Here is a 26,066-nt window from a genome sequence, read left to right on the forward strand (position 1 = left end):
AGCAAAGTAACACTAGCAGGCTTTTGTCTATCTGGAAAAACATCGATGTTATGATGTACGTACTCATGGCCCACATGAATCTGGGCAGAAAAAAGTCTTTACACTGCAGATCACTGCTGCTGACTGCTCCCAAGCTTGTTAAACCTGAAGGATTCAGGTATGTAATGGTGTGTGACTGCCTTGTTCTGCTACTGCTTGTGCCAAGACTTGAGTATAACACAAAGTAAAATGTGAAGAGAGAAAAAAATTCAAACTCAACCAACTAAAACCCTCAGAAAAAATCCCCAAACCTTGCAGTGTTGATTAATCTTATCAGTGATGTGGGTCAGGCTTGCATATCAGGGTCTTTAAACAACTTACGTTTTAAGCACCATCTTAAAAGTAAATGTGAACAGAAGAAAGTTTTAAATCCAAGGGAGCCTGAATTTGCTCTTGGATTTGCAGATAAACTGATTTTATATAGGTAACATCTATCTAGAATGTTTTTTCCCTACTATCTTTTAGGAGTGCCTCTACAATGAGAAAAACCAGTTCTGTGGACTGGACTCACTGCTCCAGTTGCTGGATATTGGGGTGTGTAATTCTTTGGTTCTCAAACAGACGTTTCACTGTGGATCCAATAAACGTTCACACTTACAGTTTAGGAAGACAGGTGCTTTCTTTGTGAAAGGTCTCTCTTAATCAATTTATTTCCTCTTTTAAGTTGCTGTTACCCAGAAAAAAAAGTTACCCAGAAAAAAATGTCATTAATGTTGAGACAGTTCATCAACAGGAAATATGGTCAAGGTTTTTATTTGTTTTTATGTTACTTGTATTACAGGAAATGAGTATGTCATTACTTGTGCCTTTCTGTGATTTTCCTACAGTACTTTTGCATTTACAGAATTTGAATGTGAAATTCTTACTAATCTTTAATCAGACTCATGCAGACCAGAAGCCAAAGTTTGCTAAGTGACATTTTTTATGATGTACAAGTCACAAGTATAGAGATAGGAAGGGAAAAAAACTCTAAATTCCTATTATTGACCAAGAATGGAGAACTTGGAATGGAGGGCCCGAAGAATGGGTGAAGTCCTGGCTGAGGAGCAAAGAGGCTTTATACCTGTATGCATCAAACCATGCTCTTTAGTTTTCAAACCAGTCCCTGTGGAGCAGAATTCTTCATGAAGTAGAAACAAGTTTCCTAGGGCATTCCTTCTGTTCAGCTCCCTTGCGTAAGGATAGAGAGGGAGTTTCCTTGAGCATGGGAGGCGGTCTGTGATCACTTGTGATTGAGGACAGACCCTCCCTGCACTGCACTGACTCAGCCCTGTGGTCACATCTTTTCAACAAGACAGGCTCTGATGGGGGGATGTAGAAGTCCTCACATTATCTCACCTGCTTTTCAGTGAGCCAGAGCACTCGTGCTACAGGCCAGGCTTACAAGGCAGCCAACTGAGCGTGGCAGATGAAAGGCTGGTGCCCATCTGCCCAGTCACATGTACCTGGCTAAAGTAAACTCTGCCTCCTGTCATTGTCAACAAGTGCAATTTATTGTTGTGGACAAGGCACCCAGGAAAGTGCCTTTTGCTTTCTTTGGGAATTGTGCTCTGCACTGCAGTGCTGTGATTGTGCCAGATGTTTTTCTCTGACTGGCTTTCTCTAGCTGTTTTTTGACATTTCCTTTTTGTCTAAAAGTTTATGCTTCCTAAGTGAAGCAGTGGTCTGTGTCTGTTGGAGCTCCTTTAAGCTGCAATGGGTCATCTGGCTGATGGAGTCACAGATTTTGGTCGATGCTCACAAGGCACAGGGGAGGCAGGTGGTGGCAGTTGTTACGTAAGAACTGGTACAGCTTGGGTTTGTACTTGGAGTAAGAAGGTTAGCAACTGACCCTAGGAGATATCAGAGGACAGGCTTTATCCAGGTTCCTAAGACTTCTTGTTCCTCACCTACAGCAAGACAATGTAACTTGCCAGCATTTCCTCAGAACCTGTTAAACTCGTTCTGCGGCAACAGGAATGTCAGGGCAATAGCTGTACTCTGATTAAACAATGACATTTGGGTTGATTTCATGCAATGCATGTACTAACTTCAATTTAAACTTAAACCAGAAAATACACCACCTCTTTTCCATTTGCTGTACAAGGTGCCTGAAGTGTTTTCTTCTACACAGTTCTAGTCAACAAACAGTAAGCAATTCAATCATTTTCCAAAACCAAAGCTTGATGCAGAATGCTATGCCATGGCTGTCATCAGTGCAAGAAACTGAACTTAGCAGTTGCATTCAGTAAAGAACTGAAAATAAAAAACTGCAGCCATTAATCTACATAGACCTGTTAAAATTTGGATTTTCTTCTTGTGAAATAGTTTGATTTCTCATTGGTGGGCTTCTGCAAATGGTAACATAGCACACTGCATGGTGGAACTGCTGGTCCATTCTGGAAGAGGACATAGTTTGATAAGTTTATGTTAAGTTGTTGAATTCTTGCAGACTACAACATCTCAGATCTTTATAGCAGGATCATAAATGCGCTATCAATTAATTTATTTAAATCAATAAATATTTCATAACTTATTATTACAGCTCTAAAAAATATAAATCTAGTTGTAATATTCTCAAGTTTGTTTTGAGTTATACAATTATGAGCAAAATACAAAAATTGTTCTCATAACTGACCCTGAACTGACCCTTTATCCTTTAATATCTAATTTACACAGAGATTAATGCCCAATTAACAGTATCCTGCTACAGAGATCTTAGCAGTATTTAAACAGAAATAACTGAAAATAAACCTAACAATTTACTATTGGTTGACAAATGGCAGTTCACCACAGAAGGAGCTCTATCCCAGTTTAACAGGTAAGTTTTGGTTACAGTTATGAATAGTTAGGTGAAATGTGAAGGGCCTCTGCAAAGTTTTCATCAAGTTCACCAAGTTCCTTATTGACATCAAAATCACTGTCACAAACAAACAAATTTGAAGCTGCCTCACAGGTGGCTGAAGTGTCTGGGTGTTCTTCAAATACCACACCACAGAAATCAGACTCTTTCCCAGCACCCATAATTTCTGTGGTATCTTCTGAGAAGTCCTCCTTGCCCCGTGTCTCCCTTGACCTTTTGCTCCGGGACAGTGATCCACATTTGTTTGGTTTTGTTAATGACAAGTCCCTGGTCTCAAGGAATTCTTCATTTTTTGTAGCTTTCCTCAGCCTGTGACCTTTACTGGCAAACTCAAGCTCCTCTGTTGTACCACACTTCTGCTGCTCCAGTGGGCCTGAGGCCTCCTGATCTGCATGGATTGGGTCTGTGTCGCTGTCCTGGTCGCAGCCAAGGTCTGCTTTCAGCACATCCAGCATGTGGCGCATTTTGCCCTAAGGGGTGAAGGAGGAAAAGGGTCACACTTCTCCAGCCCCATGGCACCTGAGCACTGCTCACACAGGGCTTAACTCTGACAGATGGGAGGCTGCTTGCAATCAAGTGACTAAATGAAACACTGAGTGTCCCCAAACTGAACTGACTGTTGTCCATTCTTTGTCACGGTACTTGTGATTCCTGATCTGCCGTGACCCAATGAGTGAACAGATCTCATTCATGGACAGAGGCTCCCCACTGAGTATTCTGAATATTCTGGTTACCTTTACCCTCCAATATACCTGTGCCTTTGCCTTGCTCTTTGGAAATGTCACCTAAACCATATGCAGAGACTACTGTAAGGGCAGCACATACCTCATCAAGGCGGTTCTTATTTTCTTCTATATGGCACTTGAACAGTTGATCCAGAACCCTATAAATAAAAAATCAAATTATTTCACAGGAGGAAAACCAACTTTTAACAGATGTACATAACCTAATGACAGTATGTTTTTATTTCCAGTTCTTAGCTGAATGGCACCTCTAAGACTGTTTCAATTCCACTCTGTGACAAAGAGAGCTACCTGTAGTCAGCAACCCACTGAACACATGCTCAGCAGGCAGACTTGGCTTTGGGCAACACATGGCAATTGTGGGGTGACCTGTAGTACAGCTATGTGTGTGTTTGACCTGGTGTGCCTATGTGCTCCAATGCAGTGGTGATTCTACTGGCATGCTGAAGTATCCAAAATCTCTTGGATGCATCATAGTGGCTGCTACACACAAGAATAAATAAAGAGAAGGAATAAAATCCAGCTTCAGTAAAAAAAACAATCCAGAGAAAAGTACTCAGTCCTGAGAGCTCTCTTCCATTTCTTAGGCTGAATGAGAAAAAAGATTCTGTAAAGAAAGTGTTCTGTGACAACTAAAGTACGCAGTCACTGGAACAGAATTCTAGAAAGTCAAGTGAATTTAACCTAGCTTACATGTGAAATTATAAAAAAATGTAATAAGGGTTCTAGTGGAAGAAAAAAATTATTGTAAAAGAGCCAGAGGTAGACTGCTCTCAAAATTTCTTGAAGATGAATTTTTTTACTTGGTGGATTTAGTATTCTTATTGACAGCCTTGACATAAGAAGAAAAAAATAAGAGCGCACAGAATAGCAAAAACAATTATCAACCCAAAGCAAGATCAGAGTATATGAAATTAGACTGCCTTGAATGCAGATTTTCAAAAATGGGTTAAGATTCTGTATATATATTCTGTGTATGTATAGAAATACTGCAATGGCTTTTTTTGCATAAATTGAGAGTTCTTTATTAGAAAGAACCAGTATCATATTGAAAAAAAATTCTGATTTAGCAGTTGGTGAACTTTTATCTTCAAGAGGATGTAACCCTTGCAACCCATGTTGAAGACTGAATTCATACTGGAACTGGAAGGACAGAAGGGGGACAAAGGACCTGTTGTGTAAAAGATTAGTAATTCAGTTTATTTAATAAAACAGATATTGCAGACTAAAATGAGTTCTTAGTATTTTTCCACCTAGGGGTCCAGGTCAGTTTTTAACAGAAGCTTTTATCTCATCGTACACAGCAGCAGATCAAAGTCGATGACCCAAAGGTATTTCCTAGTTCCTCTTTCTTACATAAAGCAAAAAAGAAGAGGAAACAAAACAAAGCAAGGTATATGTGTATATGTGTGTATAAAGAAATTATTACTAGTCACTACTTCCCTTACTTATGGAGTCCATGGATTTCTTACATAGCATTGCAAAATTGAAAACAACTGTAACCTACCTGCTAGAAAACACGCCAAGTCTAAGAATTTCATTAGTTACTTCTTCAATGAAAGTTAAATACAAAAGCTCCTCTTCTCTGCAGGGAGAATAGAAACCCCAATGTTAAATGCTCTACCATAGAAACACATATGACATATTTTAGTAGGTTTAATCACCTTCACTGGAAAGGCCATTAAGAAGATTTTATAGTTCTTGCATCAGCACTTATGTTTCACAAAAGGTAAGGCTATCACAACAAGCTAAACCTTTTGTTCAATCTGGATAATAAAAAACTGCAAAATATGAGACTGTTAGAAAAGTGGTCATGGTGCTTTGCCTTTATGCTAACTTTCTGCTGGAGAATAAATTAGCAGAGAGATCCCAAGCGAGGGAATCAGTGAATCTTGGCAAGAGTTCAGAACCTGCACTGCACTCAAGAAAGGGGAGTGCTAACTGGGAAAAAAGTGAACAATTGCAGTTTGATGCTCTGGGTATAGGCTTCCAAAGGAGCTTCTAGGGAATTTTCTCTGAAAATCTGAAAACTGCAGCTGAAAATTACTGGTCCTAAATGGAAGCTGAAAAGGATTTAACTGCTTATTTGCAGCATCCACTCATTTCAACATATCTCCTTGATGGATAAAATCTTGTTAGTGTGACTTTCACCTCTTATCTCTATTTTAGTACCTCTAAAAGAGTTGTTGATGCCAATTACTCTAAATTGGACACTTAAAAAGTCTGGAGTTCTGCTTGAAAGACAACAGGAAAGAAAACCCCAAAAGAAAATATTTCTGTGCTGTTTCTCTTTCACAGCACCTTTCTAAGTCTTCCAAAGCATCCAGTCAAACTCTACTGAGTCGTTCTCCAGTCTTAATAAACAGAAAATAAAAAATGGAATACATCTTGCATGATTTTCATTATAAAAAAATTGTTATTGTGCCTAAAGATTATCATTTTGGTTCCTTCTCTAGTCAAGGAAGTTACCTACAGCTGGTATTTGAGACCTCTATTATAAGCCTTAAGTTAGGCATACACAAGGCTGTCCTAAAGCATAAAGAATTAAATGGCTTTTCCAAGGTCACTTGGAAAGCTTTATAGGTCACTTGATGAAGCTTTATAGTGTTTCTGAATATAACTCAAAACTCTTCTAATTTTCATCAAATTTTAGTGCAGAAATGTGGTAAGAATGCCTTTCAATTTGGTGCTTCATTTGCCAATATTTGCTTCAGAGATTACAGACCTAAAAAGAAATTGAAACAAACTGTAGGCACTGTACAGTCTTCTGAAGATAAAATAAATTTTCTTTTTTTTTTTTTTATTCACATAAAATTTTTAAGTATTTTATTTTTCAAGTTCATCAGTTTTGAGGAAAGCCTTCTAGTTTGAAGTTGTAAATGAGAAGAAAACTGGTTTAAAAGCATACTTACTCAGCATCGTCAGTTCTCTCTGGTGAAGATGAAGACTTCTGAGGACACCATGATATCTCTCTAATCAAAAAATCAGAGGGCAAGAAAAAAACATTCCAAATCCCTTTTATACTACCTTACATGTAATTTTCTTCTGGAGCCATGGAGTGCCATTATATGATTCCCTTCACAAAAAACCCCACCATAATACCCTTAAAGCCTGCTCCAGGAGCAAAATCCCCTGCTGGCACTGAAACCTGAAAGACTCCAGTTCAAGAGTATTACACCATCCCCCTTGATGCAGTGCTCAGAAGACCTTGATGCTACTTCAGATGCTATTCAATCTCTGTTATCTGTAAGAATGCTTTTTTAGCTCAGAGTACATTTTTTTCCTCAGATAAAAATGCCTTGGTATGAAAAGACCAGAGAGCGAATCAGCGAGTCATGTGTGACACTTAGACCAGCAATGAGGAGAATCAGCTCGGAGCCCTTGGGCTCTGGCCTGATTTCCAACACTGCTCTTGTATTACAGCCATCCCAGTATTAAGTTTTCAGAAAAAGATGTGGGAAATGCTCCTGCAATGCAGTATTTAGTTATAGTACTATACAGTCTGTGAGCTCAGATGTACAGAACTAACAACTGTATTAATGTCTCATCAGTAATTTCTGACAAAAATACTCATATTTTTCAGAGCTCTCTTTCTTAATTGGCTTCCCAGTGGAACTTATCACAAGAAAAGAATGAATTTTGAAGTTGGGAAAGGCCATTGATATAAAAAACCCAATAAAAGTTCTGTGAGAAGAAGACATAAAGAGAAATGCTAGCGAAAACTTATGGCCTAAGGACCAGCTGTATAGAAAGGAACATTTCAAATATTCCCTCGTGCTGTAAGTCAGGCACCTTGGGATGGAGAGTTGAAAATCATCTACTCCTCTCTCAGGCTCATCCAAAGTATATCTTTTATCTTCAGCCTACAACACAGAAACAAAAATCTTTATTATCAGTGCAAATACACAGCAAATTTCGCCACTAAAATGAATCTAACAACTCTCTGCAATTAAGCAGCCCTAGAAATTCCGTATCTTTTCTGAGAAACTCTGGGTAAACAGACAAATGGGACACCTTCTGCTGGAAAGTCATGTACCAATTATGTATGGCCTTAACAGATATTTGATAGTGCACTTATAGAAACAATAAAAAAAATAAAATGAAAGAGATCTCTTCATGTGTCTCAGTGTTTTTTCTTATAGTTTCCACTCAGTATTCTGAAATTCTCTCTCCTCTATGGAACTAACTCATGTCATGGTAACAGAGAGAACACCTAAATCAGCTGCTCACTGCTGTGGCAGCGATGAAGTGTATTACCCCACAGTGATGGTGGTGGGAAGAGTACCCAGATGACTGAGAGATGCATTATTACCTTTGATTTGATCTTCTGCTTTTCACCCGCAACTTTTCTCACAGGCACTTTGTCTTCAGGTGGAAAGCTACAAAATTTAGAGAGGTATTAGATTCCCAAGTAGACTACTTGCAAAAAATGTAGGATGAGATTAGCAGTGCCACTGTGGAAATGTCTCATTGGCCTCAACAGAATGTTCAGAACATTTCTGCCAGACAGGTGATACAAAATAGTTTTTAGCTGCATACTAGGAGTGGATAACTGAACTATTCAAAATAATTATTCAGAATTAAGAATGGAGATGATCCTAAAATTAAAAGTGCACCAGGAAAATAGACAACCCACAGACAGAAATCTACAGTTGCAATACAGAGAAAAAGCTATCATAATTCCAGTCTTAGGAAATTCCTAATTTATTCTATGACAAAACTGGAGTTGGACATGCAGGCTTGGAGGGCACAAAAGGGAAAAGATTTCTCTTTACAAGGTAGTATCAGTAGAAACAAAATCAGAACTGTTCAACTTGCTAAGAAGTTCAATGCAAGAGGACACTAATTTCGTTTCAAGTATTTTATACAGGGTATATACAAAGGTATTTAAATTAAAAAAAAAAACAATGACCAAACAAAAAAAAAACCAAAAAAATGACCAAACCAACTGAGAGCTGCAATCAAGAGTTAAAAAAAGATGTTTGTATGATGCATTAATTAACAGACTGGAAAGCATGAGACTACAGGGGCAATAGTGGGGAACACGTTGCATGCTTATACTGGTTAATTCTTTACAAGACAGAACTATACATTAGAGAGCATAGGGAAGAGAGGGAATATTTATCCCCAGCAGATGTTGAATTTAGTGGCACTTTGTATCCAATATGTATAAATTAAAACAGTTGTTCCAGAAAGAAGACAGGAAAATATGCCAGTGAAAAAAGGAAAATCACATTATTTTCTGGCTTTTGCTAAGGTGTATCTATATTAATTATTCTAGTTGTAAGTTCTAGTAAGGCATCAGTATAATTATTCTAGTTTTATACAAATGTAATGAGAGCAAAACATCTCGCCTTTATGAAGATGTTATGATAGCATCTAAATTCCAGAGCTTCAAAATAAAGCTTAAATCTCTGAGGTACCTGGTCATATCAGTCTGTGTTTGAGCTTCCACAAGCTGTGATTTGCGGTGATTTCTCTTCCTCCTTTGAGCAGGAGTGTAAAACCTGTACTCTGACAGGAAAGGTTTAGCATCTGATATTAAGGTGCGTGGAGTGAAAGGCTTTCGGCTCTTGGTGAAGCATTCAGAGTGCCTCTCTAGAAGGTCCCCGCCGACGGCCTGGGAGTGGTTTCCTTGGCACCTCTGGGAACAACCAATAACGCTGACAAAACTCTCGATGGAGTGGCTGCGGGGCAGCACAGAGTGCCTGCCTGCGGCCCGTGACACACACACGCTGGAGTACGACGCCCCGGCTGCGTTCCGAGAGTGCTTCCTGGTGCACTTCCCTGCACAGGAGTGAACCAAGCAATCCTCGCCGTGAGAAGATGCTGCTCCTGATACGTACTCTGCCTGCCCAGCAGAGGGTGAGACACCATCTTCTGCTTCCAAGAGACTCTAGGAAAAAATAAAACAACATTTGATTGCTTTGCAAGTTACCTGCTTTCCTTATGATGGTACTCCCAGCTATTACTGGGAGCTACCCAGTTGGTAACTGGGAGTTTCCAACTTAGAGCCTAAGTGCTAACAGATTTTAAAACCTAGTCACTGGAAATAAGAGAGTAGTAAGGAAATGGTTTACTTCAGTAGCAAAACATTGGTGCTCTGTTATGGAATATTGATGGCTACATCAAACCAAGAGTTTAATCAATAAATTTTTAGAAGTCAAGAAATCATTCCACTGAGTCAAATAATTTGGAACAGTTCAAATATTCCCCCCTGTTCATACCACCTGGGCAAGCTAAGGCAGACTCTACCCATAATTATCCCATGCTGAAAAATTCAAGATTATTCTGGAATTGTATTATGACACTGTGGCAAAGACAAATAAGACAGAAACACAACTAAATTCAAGTGATATTTTAAGGTGGAGTTTTTGGTTAGTTTGGTAATTTTTTTGTTTGTTTTGTTAAATTAGAATTAAAAACTAAATAGAAATTTTAATTCAGTCATAGAGTTTTGAAAACCTTGCAATATCAAAGCATAAATACCTGGACAGGGTATGCACACTCATAAATTTGCTTTACAATGTGTCTGAAACACCTTATGGAAAGAGATGTTGTATGTTCTTTTCCTACCTAGGATACAGCCACCCACCAAATATTCTGTCAATCAGTGAAAATCATGTATGACATTTTGCAATCTCCATGAGCAAGCATGCTGCAGAACTGGAAGACTGAATCAGAAGCCTATCAGCAAACAAAATTTTGTATAAACCAATTTAGTGCATCCACACATATAACTATGTATGAAATTCAACAACTGTGTGATGCAGAAGAGATGACTCCCACTGTGTATACTCTAACCATAAGTCCCAGAGATAGGGCTTACAGTGCAACAGTGAGAGAGACAAGCTGAGGATAGTGTTATTCTGGAAGATCTCACTGCTGTGCCACGCAATCAGCAAGGCAAAACAACAGCTGAATTATAACATCTGAGAAAAACCCAATTCAAAACCAACAACTAACTTTCTACAATTACTATCATACTTTCCTAACACTAGGGCAGTTCGTATAGGTCCACATCATCAGCAACAAAGTGTTGTAAGATTTTAAGAGAATGTATACAAGTAGAGGTGTTTCCAAAGAAGAAAATTAAATTTCTAAGCCATTTGAGGTTTTTAACAAACCTGAAGTTTAGTTCAGATAGGCTAACACAGAAATTAACTTGTCCATGTACTTCCACCACCTAACAAGGAACAGGAAGACAAGGAGACACCAGCAGAGACCACAAGCTTTGCAGTGACAGAAGGAAGAAAAGGAAGATGATTTCCAAATGGTTTCATTCATCTCTATTATACTTCTATCAATCAAGTAAAAACTATTTAACAGAAGCATTACATTACTGAAGTTCCTGAAGGAACATGTGCTCCATGGGAAGCCTGAGAAAGAGTGGATGCAGTATGCTATGACCTATACATGTGCTGTGACATTTATGTCATTCAACCACAATGCCAGTTGAGAAGATTCACAGATTCACCAGGTAGCCTATCCTGATCTCACAATTAAGCTATGTAGAAACTACTTTGAGAGAGTAAGACATAGATCCAGTGCATTTCCAATGGGGCTGCATTGCCTGAGCACAATATAAACCTTGAGAAAATCCTGAAGAACACTTTTGGAAAATAATCAGCTGATTAAGATTTGGATTGAAGGCTGGATGTGTGATTTTCCCCACCAGGAAGTGACAAATGGACTGAATGCCAACAAAAGTCACAAAAACAAATGTAAAATAAACTGCCTGTGGGAATTCTGCAAGATAATCAATACTTGTCCTGAGACTTCTGAAGTCTCTTACTGGGGTGGGCATGGAAAGAAAAAAAACTCCAATGACCAAAACTGGAAATCTTTACACATTTATTGAAAATTCATGACATTCTAACCTACAAATAGATAGTGTAAGATAGTAATATATTACTAGCAAACCAGTAAGGTATAATGTAGTATATTGACCCATGTAATTGGTAGTATAGCTTGTAAATATACACAGATTTTCTTTTCTAACATTCAACCCCAAAAAAGGTGTTTTTAAAAATTCTTAGTAATAAACCCTTACTGTATAAATGCTCCAGTTTCTGATAACTCTGCTACTGTTATTGCTTAGAATCTACACTATTTCATTCTTTTTCTTTTCAAACACAATATTTTAAAGCTCAATTATGATGAATATACATTTTGTAGCATGCAGTAAATGCTATTTACAAGAATATTAAAAATGCAGGTATTTCATTGTGAAAATTAAGTCACAGATCACACTACCATCATACCATATACTTCCTTCATAATTTTCTCTCACATCAGTAAGATCTATCTAAACTATTCCAGTACTCCTAAATATCCAGAGTTGCTGGTGCCTAATGCAAAGAAGTTTTCTTTTACTTAGCTGAGGCAAAATAAGCTCTTCTTGATGGTGTCCCATGTGAGTGAACTGCATTTTACTACTACAGCATAATTAAATGCTGAACTGATAACATGCAGTTACAATGCCAAACAAATGCCTGTGTTAGCAAGCAGAATAATGAGGCTTACCAGTGTGATTGTTTGCATATAAAGTAGTTGCAGTGGTAGCTCAGCAATATAGAAAACAGATAAGACTGGAAAGTTTCAGCATCCACCTATATAGTTAAAAGCTAATTCCATACCCTTCAGTGTATATTCTAAACAGCTTAATTCTTGTAAATGCTTTACTCTCAGTGACTAAAGCAGCTCATTGAGTTGTGATATAAATTGTATTGTAGAAGCATTTGTGAGCATATGAGGACTGGCTCCCTGCCTTATGCAAAATAATTATTAAGAAAAGATACGAAGTTATATTAGCCAATTATTTATCTACACCTCATGAAAATGACATGCTCTGTTCCCCAGAAGCAGTTGAGTTGATAAAAACAAAACAAAAGCACAAGGCTGACATGGAAATATCCTAAATTTAAGTACTCCTTATGTATGAGGAAGCTTAGGGCAGTTATCTTCTTCTCCTTCTCAAATATTTCATAAGTAGAATAGACCAAGTAGCTCACTCATGACTAGAGAGAATTGCAACCCAAAGCTGCATCAGCATCAGCTGTGAGATGTACTTATCCAAATACTGAGAAAAGAATGTCGTTCAAAGCTCTTATCCTGAGGCAAAACTTTACTACTCAAACAGGGAGAAGTACACTCCAAGTAGACAGAGACAATATAATGAACAAGGAACTATGTCACTTCAAAAGATTTTAAGGAGTGTTAGAGAATGCTGTTTGTCTGCAATTTGTCTCTTTTTCAGAAAATTGTCCTGTGTTGCAAAAAAAATGTAAGCAAGTGTGCTCACTTTCTGCTCTGTTTTCTATTAAAAACATCAGATGTTTAAGTAGGAAATAAAAAAAAAAGATAAAAACACGCCTACAAATAGTGAAGTTATTAAAATATATTTAGTTCTATTCTTCAAATAAAATTTTTAAGAAATTCCATTATAGTATCTGAACTTTAGCTATTAGAACTATCAAGAACTATAACTAATGTAATTTGGAGTAAAAAATCTTGACTTATATCTTGCTTATATGTTTCTTATATGTTTCTGTTAATTCAACCAAGTACAATCTGTTTTGAAAGATACAAATCTACTCAATGATACATTTCAGCAACTCCTTTAAAAAGTTTCATAAAGTATGTATCTATGCTTCAATTTTATTAGTCACAAAGCTGGGGTAAACTGAGCAGTACTTTGTAGCAAGGATGTAGAGAGAGGATCACTGAATTTCCATGGACTCTGTGGAAGAGAAAATTCAGTAAAAAGAGATCAAAGCATACTGCTGTCATCTGATGGGCAAAAGTAGTAACACAGAGAAAGAATCCAGATTTCTCTGTAAATTACTTTTAATTTCTACAAGAAGTTTAGTTTTCCAGCTCAAAAGCCACTAAAGTATCAGCTGCCTTATGAAAACCAAACTTTGAAAAGAAAGGTTGCTAAATACTTTTTCACATAAAAGGTCCAAGGAAGCTCTCACTGGGGTCACTGAAATTACAGTAAGATTAGTTTAATCTTGAAATTAACTTGTTCTTGTATGAAAAGGTCTTCCAGTAGAATAGTTCATCTACCATTATAAAATGAGATCAAAGAGATGCCTTATGAACTGCACTGTCAGGATACAGAAGCTGCAAATTTGCAGTAAATGAGTGTATGATTCTTTTAACTTGAGAAAGCCATTTAAATGTTACTCTAAGTCAGCTGAGCACCTGCTCTCTGCCATCTGGATAGAGCAAAACTCTCCTATAGGAAGTGACAAGCTGCCTTTAGAGAAAATTCATACAAACATGTGAATAAATTGGACCTTCTATAACAATATTCAGTTTGTATCCTGGTATCACTGTTTTGAAAAACTATGGTCCTGGTACTCTCTTTCATTTTGTGCATGTGTGTGTGGGTGTCAATTTTTTAATGTAGTAGTTCCTACTTTTATCAAATACTGTGATGTTATTAAGAAGGGGTATTACTGAGTGTGCATTAATTCCAAGAACCAGCACAAGAGGTGATTGTCACTATGAAGCCTGAAAGGAAATTTGAATATTCCTAATGAAAACAACTTTCTTTGATGCTCAGAAGGTTCTTCTGCTTTGTTTAGTCACTGACATCTTCCATTATAACAGAATTAATTTAAGCACAACACACATTCAGACTGCTGGTATCATAAGAGTGTAATTAATATTTAAATATAAAGCATTTCAGTAGGCATTTCACACAGCCACATGTCAGTTGCATACAAAATTAACAAGAGACTAGAACCAGTTAATGGTGTTTCCCAATCTATATTTCATACGCACAAGCAGATGGCCACAACTTTCATTCTTCAGAAAAAAAAAATCTCAAAAGAACAGGCAGAAAGGGATCTTGAAAGGTCAAGGCAAAGGCACACTTCAAATGATTAAGAGAGAAAATTTAACCTCCTATGAAGCAGCCATCCTTCAACTGACTTTTGGCATGGATTAATTTATTTTAAAAAATTAATTAGCAGCCAGAAATACCTATTAATAGGATTACTTGAACACGAGATACGAAATACCAAGTCTTGCTTAAATCAGAGCTTTTTACTCATGGCCAGCTCAATTCAGGTAGAATTTTAGAAAATCTTATTTTGAAAAACAAAGGAAAAAAGCCGCACTTTTTTATAGTGCATCCTTTCATTTTAAAGCTGGGAGTTCATCCAGTAATTAGAGATAAATGTTACTTGGTTTTGCAATGAAAGAATTTAAGGAACTTTGCCTGCCCCAAGTTTGCAAAAAAATAACATGGAAGGACAAAAAAGGTATTAATAAAAATAAAATTTAGATTTAAATATCACAATTCCTCCCTTTTCTTATTCATGCCTGTGCTTTCATCCATAACTAGGAGTCATGTATCAAATTTCAAAGCATTATTTCTCTACACTGCAATAAGGTCACACTCAGGCTGCCTGCTACAAAAATCAGTCACACAGAAAGAAACTGACAGTGTTTGCTGTACCACTTGGAAATGTCCTCTAGCTTTACAGATGTTTAAACAATGTATGAAGCTTATGCTGTTAGAATCACAGAGTTATTATTCTATTTCAAGATGCAATTGCTCATTTACAGTGATGAACAAGAATGTAATTTATTGGGCTATTTACGCACTTATTGATTAGTTAGAACTATACATCACATAGCTTGATGAAATGCCAGCCAACCTAAGTGAGCCTATGCATATAAGCAGAATATATACAGACAGAATGGTATATTTTGGTCTTAAAAGCATTATTTCTGCTTTCAAGAAATACAACTGAATGATTTAATATACTGTTAGATAAAAATGTATTATCAACTAGGACTTACCATTAAGAAAAAAAAATGAAGATTCCTGATACTTCTGCTTGGAAGGGTAGAGGTAACAGAGCTCTGCCTTAGGAAATGGTACAAAGCTCTGGAGTGACAGAGGACAGGAATTTCAGCTGAGGTGAAAGCAAGAGAATTCATGGGTAATTAGAGCTTGTATTTACTGCAAGCACTCTTTGTCAGAAGGTCAAGACATGCATTCAGTGGTGGGCACATGCCAGGAAGACCCTTGTTTACTTTCTGCTGCTTGAAGGGTGCAAGCCCTCACTGCTGCACACCAGTGATCAGCTGTTACTATGGGAGGCAAGTATATGTGAGTATCCACTAAACAGAATTAAAATACATACCTTTCTAAAAGAGGATGGCAGAGCCCTTCCTTTGCCTCTTGGACGGGATGGAGAGACAGCTTCACACACACTTAACTTCTCTCTACACCTGGCTATCTTCTTTTTCAGTTTCTCTCTTCTTTGCTGGTCAGCAACTGAGGGAAGAGACAAAGTTGGTCAGACCCAAACTGAAATATTCTTTGTTTCCCTAAGTGATTTGAAAACACTGTAGTGGTTTCCAATAGCTCAGTAAAGTCAGACTATTGAGATTCATTCCACTTCCAATACACAGCAGTTATAAAATTTATGTCTACTCTTAAGAGAAAAATTATTAGTAGAGTATACTGGTAGCTGAAGCTGTGCCTTAACTTTCCTGAAATTTTCTTACCTCACAACAAACACCAGCATACAAGACTTTCAAGATCAGGATTGCTAACAGAGCGTTTTGCTCAAAAAGTTACAAGCTTTCTCCCAGTCTTTTACAACTAGAACTCCTTTGACTGTACTCTCATCCAGTACTTCACAAAAACCCCTCTGTTTATTGGTAGCAAATCTGACATGTAAAATAATCCACACTTACAACATGCAATTTCCTAAATACAGAAATCCAGGGCAGAACAAGCAAATTTTTCTTAAGAACACAAAAAAAAAAAAAGAAGGCTGGCTCTGAAAGGGCTCCTGTCAGATCAGAGTGGGGCATTTTTATCAGTGCACACTGGTCTGCAGTCCCAGACCTCACCTGCAGTGCAGAAAGTTGAGTCAGGTACCTACGTCATCAGGTAAAATAGCCCAAAAGACAGGGAAATTTTCTGTGTAAGAGTTTGCCATCAGTCACCTAAATCTTACACAGTACAGTCCAAAGTTTTGGCAGATTACGAGCAGCCACGTTTCACAGATGAAACACAAAATCATTGAGGTTGGGAAAAAACTCCAAGAGTGAGTCCAACCTTTGACCAATCACCACCTCACCAACTGCCACATCGAGTTGTTTCTTAAACAGTTCCAGAGGTGGTGACTCCACCACCTTCCTGGGCAGGCCATTCCTATGCTTGACAACCATTTCCATGTAGAAATTCTTCCTGATGTCCAACCTAAATCTCCCCTGGCATGGCTTAAGACTGTGTCCTCTTGTCCTGTTGCTGGTTGCCTGGCAGAAGAGTCTGACCATCACCTGGCTACAGCCTCCTTTCAGGCACTTGTAGAGAGTGACAAGGTTTCTCCTGAGCCTCCTTTTCTCCAGGCTAAGCACCCCCAGCTCCCTGACACACTCCTCACAGGACTTGTGCTCCAGACCCCTCGCAGGACTTGTTGCCCTTGTCTGGATACACTCCAGCGCCTTGATGTCTTGATGTGAGGGGCCCAGAACTGGACAAAACACTCAAAATTTGCAAAGTTGAAAAATCAAAATGAGGCTGATGAAAAAGTTAATAATTTCATTTCCCAAATAGGGAAAAATTAAAGCAAACACACTTTTGAAGTCTGTATACCAAATACAAATTTTCTCATTCACTTAACACATATCCAAGTGTGTGAATAATTTGTTTCATAGAGACACACAAAGGCCTTTGAGGATTTGTTCTCTGGTTTCATAATATATTTATATCATACTCTGGGAGACCCGAGTCTGCACATGCACTACTATATTTAATGCATGGAAATGTAAAAAACTTCAGGGATTGGTGTGGTACATTCTTCTACACAGCTGAGACCTACAGCAATCTGAGGACGTTTAATCAACCTTTAAACTGCATTCATATGCGTACCCTACATACATATTACTCTCCAGAAAATATTTAAGTAAGTGCATTCATTGCATTTAAACATTTTAGTCCCCTTTTAAGATGGAATTTAATCTTTCAGATGTGAAATCTTTGCTCTCATTGCTCAGGAAACTCCCTCTTTCTCTTTAATTCTTACAATTGGTTTGTAAAATATAGAGTAATTTCTTTTATTGGCTGCTGATTTACCCATCATATGCTATTAAAGTACTTCCAATATGAAACTGCTTAAATTACTGGGAAAAAATTAGCTGAAGTTAACTAATGCTACATTATACAACTCTGAATTAAAAATATACATTTTAACAGAATGATAAAATATACTGTACCATTAAATAATTAAAATGGAATGTTTTTCTTTCTATACTGAGTTATTGTGTCTATTCTAAATTACTATTATTTCTAATTGTGTTTGTCTTAAAAGTTATGGAGAAGCATTCAGAAATTAGCTACAAGTTAGACATTTCATATGTTTGAGATAAATAATTACTTATTCTGGGCCAATACAGCGTGTCTGTGTGTGCACATCCACGGAGGCTATAAAAACTCACATCTTGCCTACTGCTCAGGTAAAATGGTGGTGGCTGATTGAACAAATATGGGTGAATGAGAACCCTACAAAGCAAAAATGCAATACATACAGAAGTATTGGTAAGGGTGAGTAGGTGTCTGAAACAGCAAATTCCTTACCCTCAGGCGCTTAGGTGAAAAGTGGGTTTGCCTACGACAATACAAGCTTTAACATTTTACTCCATGTTCCACCTGCACACCATGGCTTAACAGGAATGTCTGGACAAAGTGCAAAGCAGCGTGAATATGACTGCAAAACAGAATTCCTATGTTGTCCTTCTGCAAAACAGAATTCTCATGTTGTCCTTATTCTGTTCTTTATACAGGAGAAACTCTGAAATTTGACATGGAAGCCTTTACTACTGGCATTCAAAGCTGTTAAAAAAACCTCCTCCAGGACTGGTGCTGTGTCTTTCCACACAAAGCATGGCTTATGCCCAAGAATAAAGAACAGTAAGGATCCCAGCTAAGACTATCTTGGGATACCAGAAAGACTGGGACTACCATCACCTGCATGGGAAATGTGGAGTCCTTGCCTCACACCTGCCATACAGTGAGTTTAGCTCAGCTAATCCATTAATGTGCTCCAAAATCCATAAAGTCACTCGTGTACTGAAAGGCAGCACAGACATGCAAAACAGAATGTCAGAAAACTGCAGTAATATATGCATCTAATTGCCAAATCAGGAGTTTTCAGGCTAGATCTGTGGTAAAAGCTAGGAATTTTGAAACCAGCAAAGTAAGAGATAAAGAAATCCTTCTAGAAAGAGTTAATGTAGATGTAAACAGCCGGAGGTAAGTTAGGATAGCTCTGAGGCAGTCAGCAAATGCAGAAACAGGCACGCTGTCCTACCTCTCCTTAGTTCATGTCCTTTACCCATGCAAGGACTGGAGAATCCAGTCTTATGCTTTGACTTCAGCCAGATAGAAAACCTGCCTGGAACTCTGAGACACTAATTACAATATTACAACTGAGAAGAGCTGAAGATACTTAAGGCTGTCATACATAACCACTTGTGTTGCAGTGCAAATATTTTAAACACAGAAAGAAAGAGACCAGCATTCAAGAGACATCCAATTTCAGAAGAGAGATTTAGCTTTTAATTGAAAACATTGTTCACTGTTTAAGTTATCTTCTGCTTCAAACCCATTACAGATATAAAGCTTCTTTAGCTTTCAGTGAGGTCCATAAATTAAATATGAAAGAAGTGCCCTTGGCATACTGTCATAGACTAGTGGGAAGTAAACATAAACTGCATTTGTTAACAGATACTTAAAACAGTTTCATTGCAAGTACCTTTTACTTGAACACTGGCTCCAGGAACATGTCACATATGCAGAGTTAAATATGGGAAAAGTACATAATAGTAAATATCTTGTGACAAATAAATGAAAAAAAAAAAAGAAAACTACTGGGTTACTTTTAATCTTTTTAAAAGGGGAAAACAAAATTCGCAGCAATAAAGTAATACAGTTTGTAAATCCAAATAATGAGTCCCTTTAAAAGTTTTATTAGAGCTTTAGAGATTAATTGTATCTCATTAACTACTACGCTCAAACCCCCACAGATTCATAGTATAGTAAGAGAAAAAGTATCAGAATATAAACGAGTTACTGATCCTGTAGATCAGATAAATTCAGTCTGTGAACCTAGATTCCATACCTCTTATTGCATGCACTCCATGAATCCATTCTCTTAATTTTGTTGTCAGTGAAAGGAAGCATAAGAAAGACTGAATTTCAGATGTTAAACTGTAGCACTCTTCATAAAGAGATACCTATAAGACACTGATCAATCTGTCACTTTTGCCTAGGCAAATATTCTTCCCAGAGTACACCACACTTCAAAGCAGAGATCACATCACTTTATCTCCCTTTTAGAATACTCCCTCTGTAGGCTTAATTATTTTTGCTGTAATTCTAGACTGCAGCAGCATTTCAAGACATGTTTAAAGTTATAAAACAAATGTCATAAACCTGGAAGACACAAACTAATCATATATATCACAGTCCTAGGCAGTTTGAAAGCTCTGCACTCGGACACTACGATCTGGAATGCCAGTGGTTGTCCTTTGCTCTGAATTTCCAATTGCTAAATTTATCATGTCACATCACAAAATATCTTGCAGTTAAACTTCAAGTTATTTAATTTTTGATGTAAATAATGGATGACAAAAATCAAATACAAAGTTAGATTTAAACCGAGTTCAGCTTACAGAACAATGTATCTCAAAGGAATTATCCAACACTCAGAATTTCTCTACTGTGTTTTTATATAAGCTATTTTTGCAATAACACATTTGGAGTTATTGTTTTCCCTTTTGAATTCTTTTTTAGATAAATCATACAAGCATAATTTCAGCCGAGCTTGAAGTACCTAGTGACCATAACTAAACTGTCCAGTGTATCAGTCAGCAATATTAGTTCTGCAAGCAAGCGCTTCCTTCTCTAAGAATTTTTACTATCAGTTTCCTAGCTCTACACGAATTTCCAGTACATCATAATTTAAGCACCTGGGGTGAGATCTCATCAAATGAAAACTGAATTTTGCCATTAGCTATGAAGTTCAGGTTCCTTATAAGTCTAACACAGAAATTTTAATTTTCATAACTCTAAGAGATGATTTTGCAGTCCTTCTTTACATCGGGTATCAGTAGCACTGTTTCATCAAACAAGGGAGGTATCACCATAAAAAAGGGTGATGATGTGTTTATTAAGGGCTTGATAGTAAAGCCTTGCTTGTATCAAATACAAAGTAACAGCTATAAGAGTGTATGTACTTCAGAAATCTGATACTACTTGGCAAAGCTACTAATGGTGAAACCTGGTCATTGCTAAGACTTGGAAATAAAGCCTAACAGTGAGATATGAATCCTTCAAAGGCATTTCAGACGAGGCTAGAAGCACTGGATTATCTCAAATACATCCACCTCTGATGCTCCTCATCCAGCAGACATCTCCTACATACTTCTGTCATCCTTATGAAGAACACAGCAGCCTGCCAACAGTGACTGCACACAACCTGCGCAATGCTGCACCAGCCCTGAAGGACACATCTAAGGCTGCCCACGTAAACCTCCATTTGTGCGCCCTAGAGAGAGGTCCATAGGGCTTCTAGGTGGCCCTTGACAGTGATTTTGTTTTTAAGGTACCACTGGGGCAGCCCCCAAGGACAATTTAGACATGCTGTACTGACATAATGCTGAAAATAAATGAAATGCATAATCTTATTCTTGTTCTCTGGTATGCTATGGCTATTTTGTAATCCTGAGTAATGATGGACAATAGTATAAAAACAACAGTCCTCCCAACCAGCAGACAGATGGTAAAGCTGGGTAAATTAAAGATCAGGAACACATTTTCAGTAATAATGATGGATAACTAATGAAACATTTACAAAAGGAAGTTATATTTTCTCCATTTCTTGACCTTTACAAGTCAAGACTGCAGGCTTTTCTTGTTTATGTGCTTTATTTACCACATGCAATATGGCTGTTAAGTTCCATATTAGAACAACTGGATTGAACTTTTGGTTTGCTTAACTCATTATGTCAGTCTAGATGATCTAAAGTCTTTTCACAACTACAAGTTGTGAAAAATGTATTTTTGATGTACATATCTAAAATTAATTACCTCATAAAAAAACCCAACATCTTTTATTAATGAAGAAACTTTACAGTAAATAACTTCCAGGAAAAAAAGTCAAAACCACTACAGTTAAAAGCACAGATTCATGAAGATTTTTTACCTATAAGTTTTCCTGCTCACCAAATTTCACACTTGATAAATATATTAGAACACCCTTCCAAAGACATAACACAGGCATTAGAATTACCTGAGTGTTTGAATTTAAAGACATTATTTTCGTTGCTTGTAAATTTCATTTTTAGAAATACATACTTAAGGACAAGATTTAACAGAAAAAAAGAGGGTGATTTTGTGGAAGCTTCCTGTAAAATGGCAGCAACAAAACATGTAAAACAGCTTTTCATAGATCTCTGCTTTTTCATAATATAAAGTGTAAAAAGTGTAAAGATGTATGGGTTCATGGGAAAAAATAAGATTTAAATACAGAATTACATAACAATATGTATTTCTTGATATTTTTACTAGAACTTAACCCCTTTAAAGGATAGAAAACCAACACTACTATCAGTCTGAACTGTTGCCTCTCCCTTTCTCTCACTGCCCTCTCTCCAAGAATTCAAGTTCCACCAGGCTAGAATAGATCTATGGTGGGTACCTTCTCAGAATATTTGTTCTTCTTCTCCCCCTGCCCCAGTATCAAAGAGACCTGCATTCCTAAGCACACTAATCACTGAGTTCAAGCTGTACTATCAATATGCCTTGTGGAAAAACCACTAAACATATGGGTTGAAAAGTTAGTACTGTTAGAAACCAGGCATGTGTAGCAGCAGCTGTCTTACTTGGCACAGCCTTTGTCAAGTTTTCTGGCACAAGTTTCACAACCACAGGCTTTTAATGGCCACTGGTATCAATCAACATGCTTGGACTAATTCTGAACATAGAAGTTTCACATTTCAAGAAGTTTCACATTCTAACAACTATTTTAAGTCAGTAAGCCTGATCTAATACACAGGAACATGCTCACTGCTAGCCCAGGGGCATGGCACCTTGCCTGCTTTGCTGCCAGCTAAGATACCAGGAAAAGAACAGTGGAAACTAAATCCACTTTAAGGACAGAACACATTCAGTTGGCCAGGGAGAATGCCAACTACAGTATCATGTTTAATTCTTAAACACTAATGACTGATTCATGGCAACAACCCCAAAGGGAAATACTCACCTGCTATTCTAGCAGTACATGAAGCACATTTTCAGGAGGTATTTTTTAACACTATCTGCAGGAATTCTGTTTTGTAACTCTATGCTATTAATAAATCTTATAATTTTAAACTAAATTTACCCCCTTGCCCAAATCTTGAAATAGAGGGGGAACAGAAACTTTATTTGGAATGCAATAACTGCACAAAGAATACAAAGAGAAAAAAGTAATAATATGCTTCAGTTGAAACAATGACATGTTACTGAGAGAACTACTCACACTGAACTACTGTGAGAATAAAGGTGAAACCCCTCATCCTCAGTGACACTAGAGATACTGCTGATATTCAACTATATTGAAGTTAAAATTGTGCCTGGATAAATCACGTGTCTCATCCTGAGCAAGAAACAAGAAGTTGTTTTGAAAGTATTCTAAAACCCCTTTTCCATTACTTTTCTTCCTCAGCATATTTGCAACATTCTTCCTGTCTGAGCTATTGGCTGTCATCTCCATGTAATCTGTTTCACAAAACAACAGAGAAAGAAAAATGATTCTCCAGTGGTTTACCAGAGACTCTACAAATGGTACCTTGCACTGAGCTCAACACCTGAACATGTCACACTTGGCTGCAAGGTCATTACAGTACAGAAATCTGTACTTCTTGATGAACAATGCATAGAACTGTAGGGAAAAAATGCAGTCACTCTAATTTTAGGTAGGAAATAAAATTGAAATAATTTTAAACTTCATTATACAAACCTAGAATTTATAAGGATCGTGCAGAAACTGAACAAGATACGCCTGGGTAGTATTAACTTTAAATACTGAGAAGTCAGTGAGACCAAAAATGAATTTGAAAGTAGGTGTTTCCCATGGAATTACCTCTTTGATAACTGCAAAACTTTCAGCCTAAATGGCAGAGTTTCCTTATCTTATTATTTGTAAAGGAATCTTGGTCAGATGGAACAGCATATAAAGTAATGCAGGTCAGAAAAAATATATCAGTTACATGCATACATTGAGCAGTGAGAGAAATCCTCAAAGGCTTTTGTTAAGAAAGGTCCAGGATTTTGCTTTGCATTTGTACCATATACTTAAGATTATCCTATCTCTTGCAGTTGAGACACTTTTGCCATTGACAAATGAACTGTCCTGCTAAGCACAGCTAATCCCTGACAGCCCAGATCTATCTCTCCAGCATTCCACTCGATGCAGATTCAAGGTATCTCCAAGTAGCTGAAGAAGGATGTGAAAGCTGAATAAACAAGCAGACACATGAATGCTCAGTTAAGGGCTATATGCTATTGTTACTCTTCACTGGCTCTTTTGCCAAGTTAGTTTTACAGCATCATTTGCACAATCAACACGTAACAAATACTCACGTTTGATGCTGGCCAACCTACTTTTGGGCAATGAAGAGTCTACAGCTGCTGAAAATAAGAAAAACACCAAATGTGAGTGACTCAATATTTACTTAGTATATGTGACAGCTAGAAAAATGGAGTAATAAACCATCACAGAACAAAGACTAATTTAATTCTTTATTTTAAAACATGCTAGTTGCTGTGTACCTAAAGTATTAGGTTGTCATTAAAATGGTCACAGGATTTGAGATAAAGCTCTCTGGGTAAAACACATATTCAAAGGAAGAATCATCACTCAAATGAGGACTCCATTCAAAAAGTTTCTGTACATTTTGTTCTGATAGCATTTACCTGCATCCCTGAGGATTCTGAGTATGTCATGAGATATAACATTGTAAATATTGTATTTGTGTGGATGGACTCTGTCAGTAACATGATTTTCTCATTTGCAAACACACAAGGCAATTTTCACAGTCCTTAGAACTCGCTATTACTATTCAGCGCAAGATGAACAAAAGATGATTACGTTTTTGAAATAAAAATAATAAAAGAAAGACATTGTGATCTGAGTTTAGGTAGAAATGTTCTGCCTTCATTCCTAAAATAATTTTCGTATGTTTGCTGTTATGACTATGACTATGACCTTCAGTTCAGCCTGTTATTTCATAATTCATTATTTCATCAAAAGTAGAATTAAGCCAATACAGCACAAAGTGCACTAAAATTAAGGCAGAATCTTTGGTAACATTTCAGGAAAATGTTTTCATACAAGACCTCCCATCTCAATAATATAGAAGTATTATTAAGTAAAAGCCACATCTCCTTGCTGACACATGTACGGGTAAGAAAAATCAATTTTCTACAATCCAGGTCATCCCTTCTTGGTATGAGGCTATTCTGAGAGACTGAGCTTAATTTAGGGGGAGACAGTTCATTAATACATGCACATTTTTACCTTTGGCTGAAAGAACTCTGTTATAATGAACCACCATGTGATCTCTGATCAGGTATTGGCTAGCTAGATTTCGAGAGGAGCCAATGCAAAAAGCTGTAAGATTAAAATACATTTGAACATTAGAAAGGCAAGCAAAAGAATACTACAATTTTCAACAGTTATTAACTGCAATTTGAAGTCACAAACTTTAAGACACTGTTTAACTTTGCTCAAAGGCAGTATTTTTTTTACCAGTTACAATCATATGGAATCATCCTGTCTCCTTTTTCTTTCCCCAACGAGCCATTAATTCAATAAACAGCTGCAAAAGTAGCTGAAATTGTACTAAGCATATGTTAGCATGGAAACTTCCTGTTCTTCACTCTATGTTCTTTTGAGAAAAAAAAGGTGTCTGAGGTGTCAGTATAGCACAGAATCACAAACTAGCCCATGTAAACTACTGGCTCTAAAGGAACATGTTTAACCCTAGGTATTCTTTAATGTGGTAAACACACATGTATATAGAAGTATATTACAGCTAACAGAGATGGGAGATCCTTATATATTTGTTCATCTTGCTACCAATTTGTAGCCAGCAGTAAAGTCAAGGCAAAACTAACTCCTTGAAAGTATTTTCAGTAATGCATACCAAATATAAGTACTATTAAACTTCTCCAAATAAGCTCGATACAGAAGTTTTAAGAAAAAATTAAGCTCAAAATCAATGAATTCACATAAAAGGAACCAAGTCGACCGTCTGATGAAAGTACACGTTACTTACCATTACTTTTATTACTTAAGTGTCCTTTAAATGGACTTGCTGGACCACATCTGGGAATGACAAGAGCTGAGCATTCATTCATC

At 37.2% G+C, this 26,066-nt stretch overlaps 1 protein-coding gene across 2 annotated transcripts; it reads right to left on the reverse strand.

Annotated features, from left to right (window-relative positions):
• Positions 1 to 776: 776 nt before the first annotated feature.
• On the reverse strand, positions 777 to 26,066 carry SPATA7 (spermatogenesis associated 7). 2 transcript variants are annotated; one of them, XM_031065938.1, is made up of 11 exons: positions 25,984 to 26,066; positions 25,224 to 25,316; positions 24,287 to 24,334; positions 15,792 to 15,925; positions 9,048 to 9,520; positions 7,937 to 8,003; positions 7,417 to 7,487; positions 6,537 to 6,596; positions 5,132 to 5,209; positions 3,707 to 3,764; positions 777 to 3,351 (listed from the first exon to the last, which is right to left on the reverse strand). In XM_031065938.1, exons 1-11 carry the CDS (start codon positions 26,063 to 26,065, stop codon positions 2,857 to 2,859), a joined length of 1,659 nt encoding a protein of 552 aa, XP_030921798.1. In that variant the 5' UTR covers position 26,066; the 3' UTR covers positions 777 to 2,856. The 2 variants fall into 2 exon arrangements, with proteins under 2 accessions (XP_030921798.1, XP_030921803.1); XM_031065943.1 differs by lacking the exon at positions 25,224 to 25,316.

Source organism: Geospiza fortis, unplaced genomic scaffold (genome assembly GCF_000277835.1).
Source record: "Geospiza fortis unplaced genomic scaffold, GeoFor_1.0 scaffold54, whole genome shotgun sequence".
Classification (NCBI taxonomy): Eukaryota; Metazoa; Chordata; class Aves; order Passeriformes; family Thraupidae; genus Geospiza; species Geospiza fortis.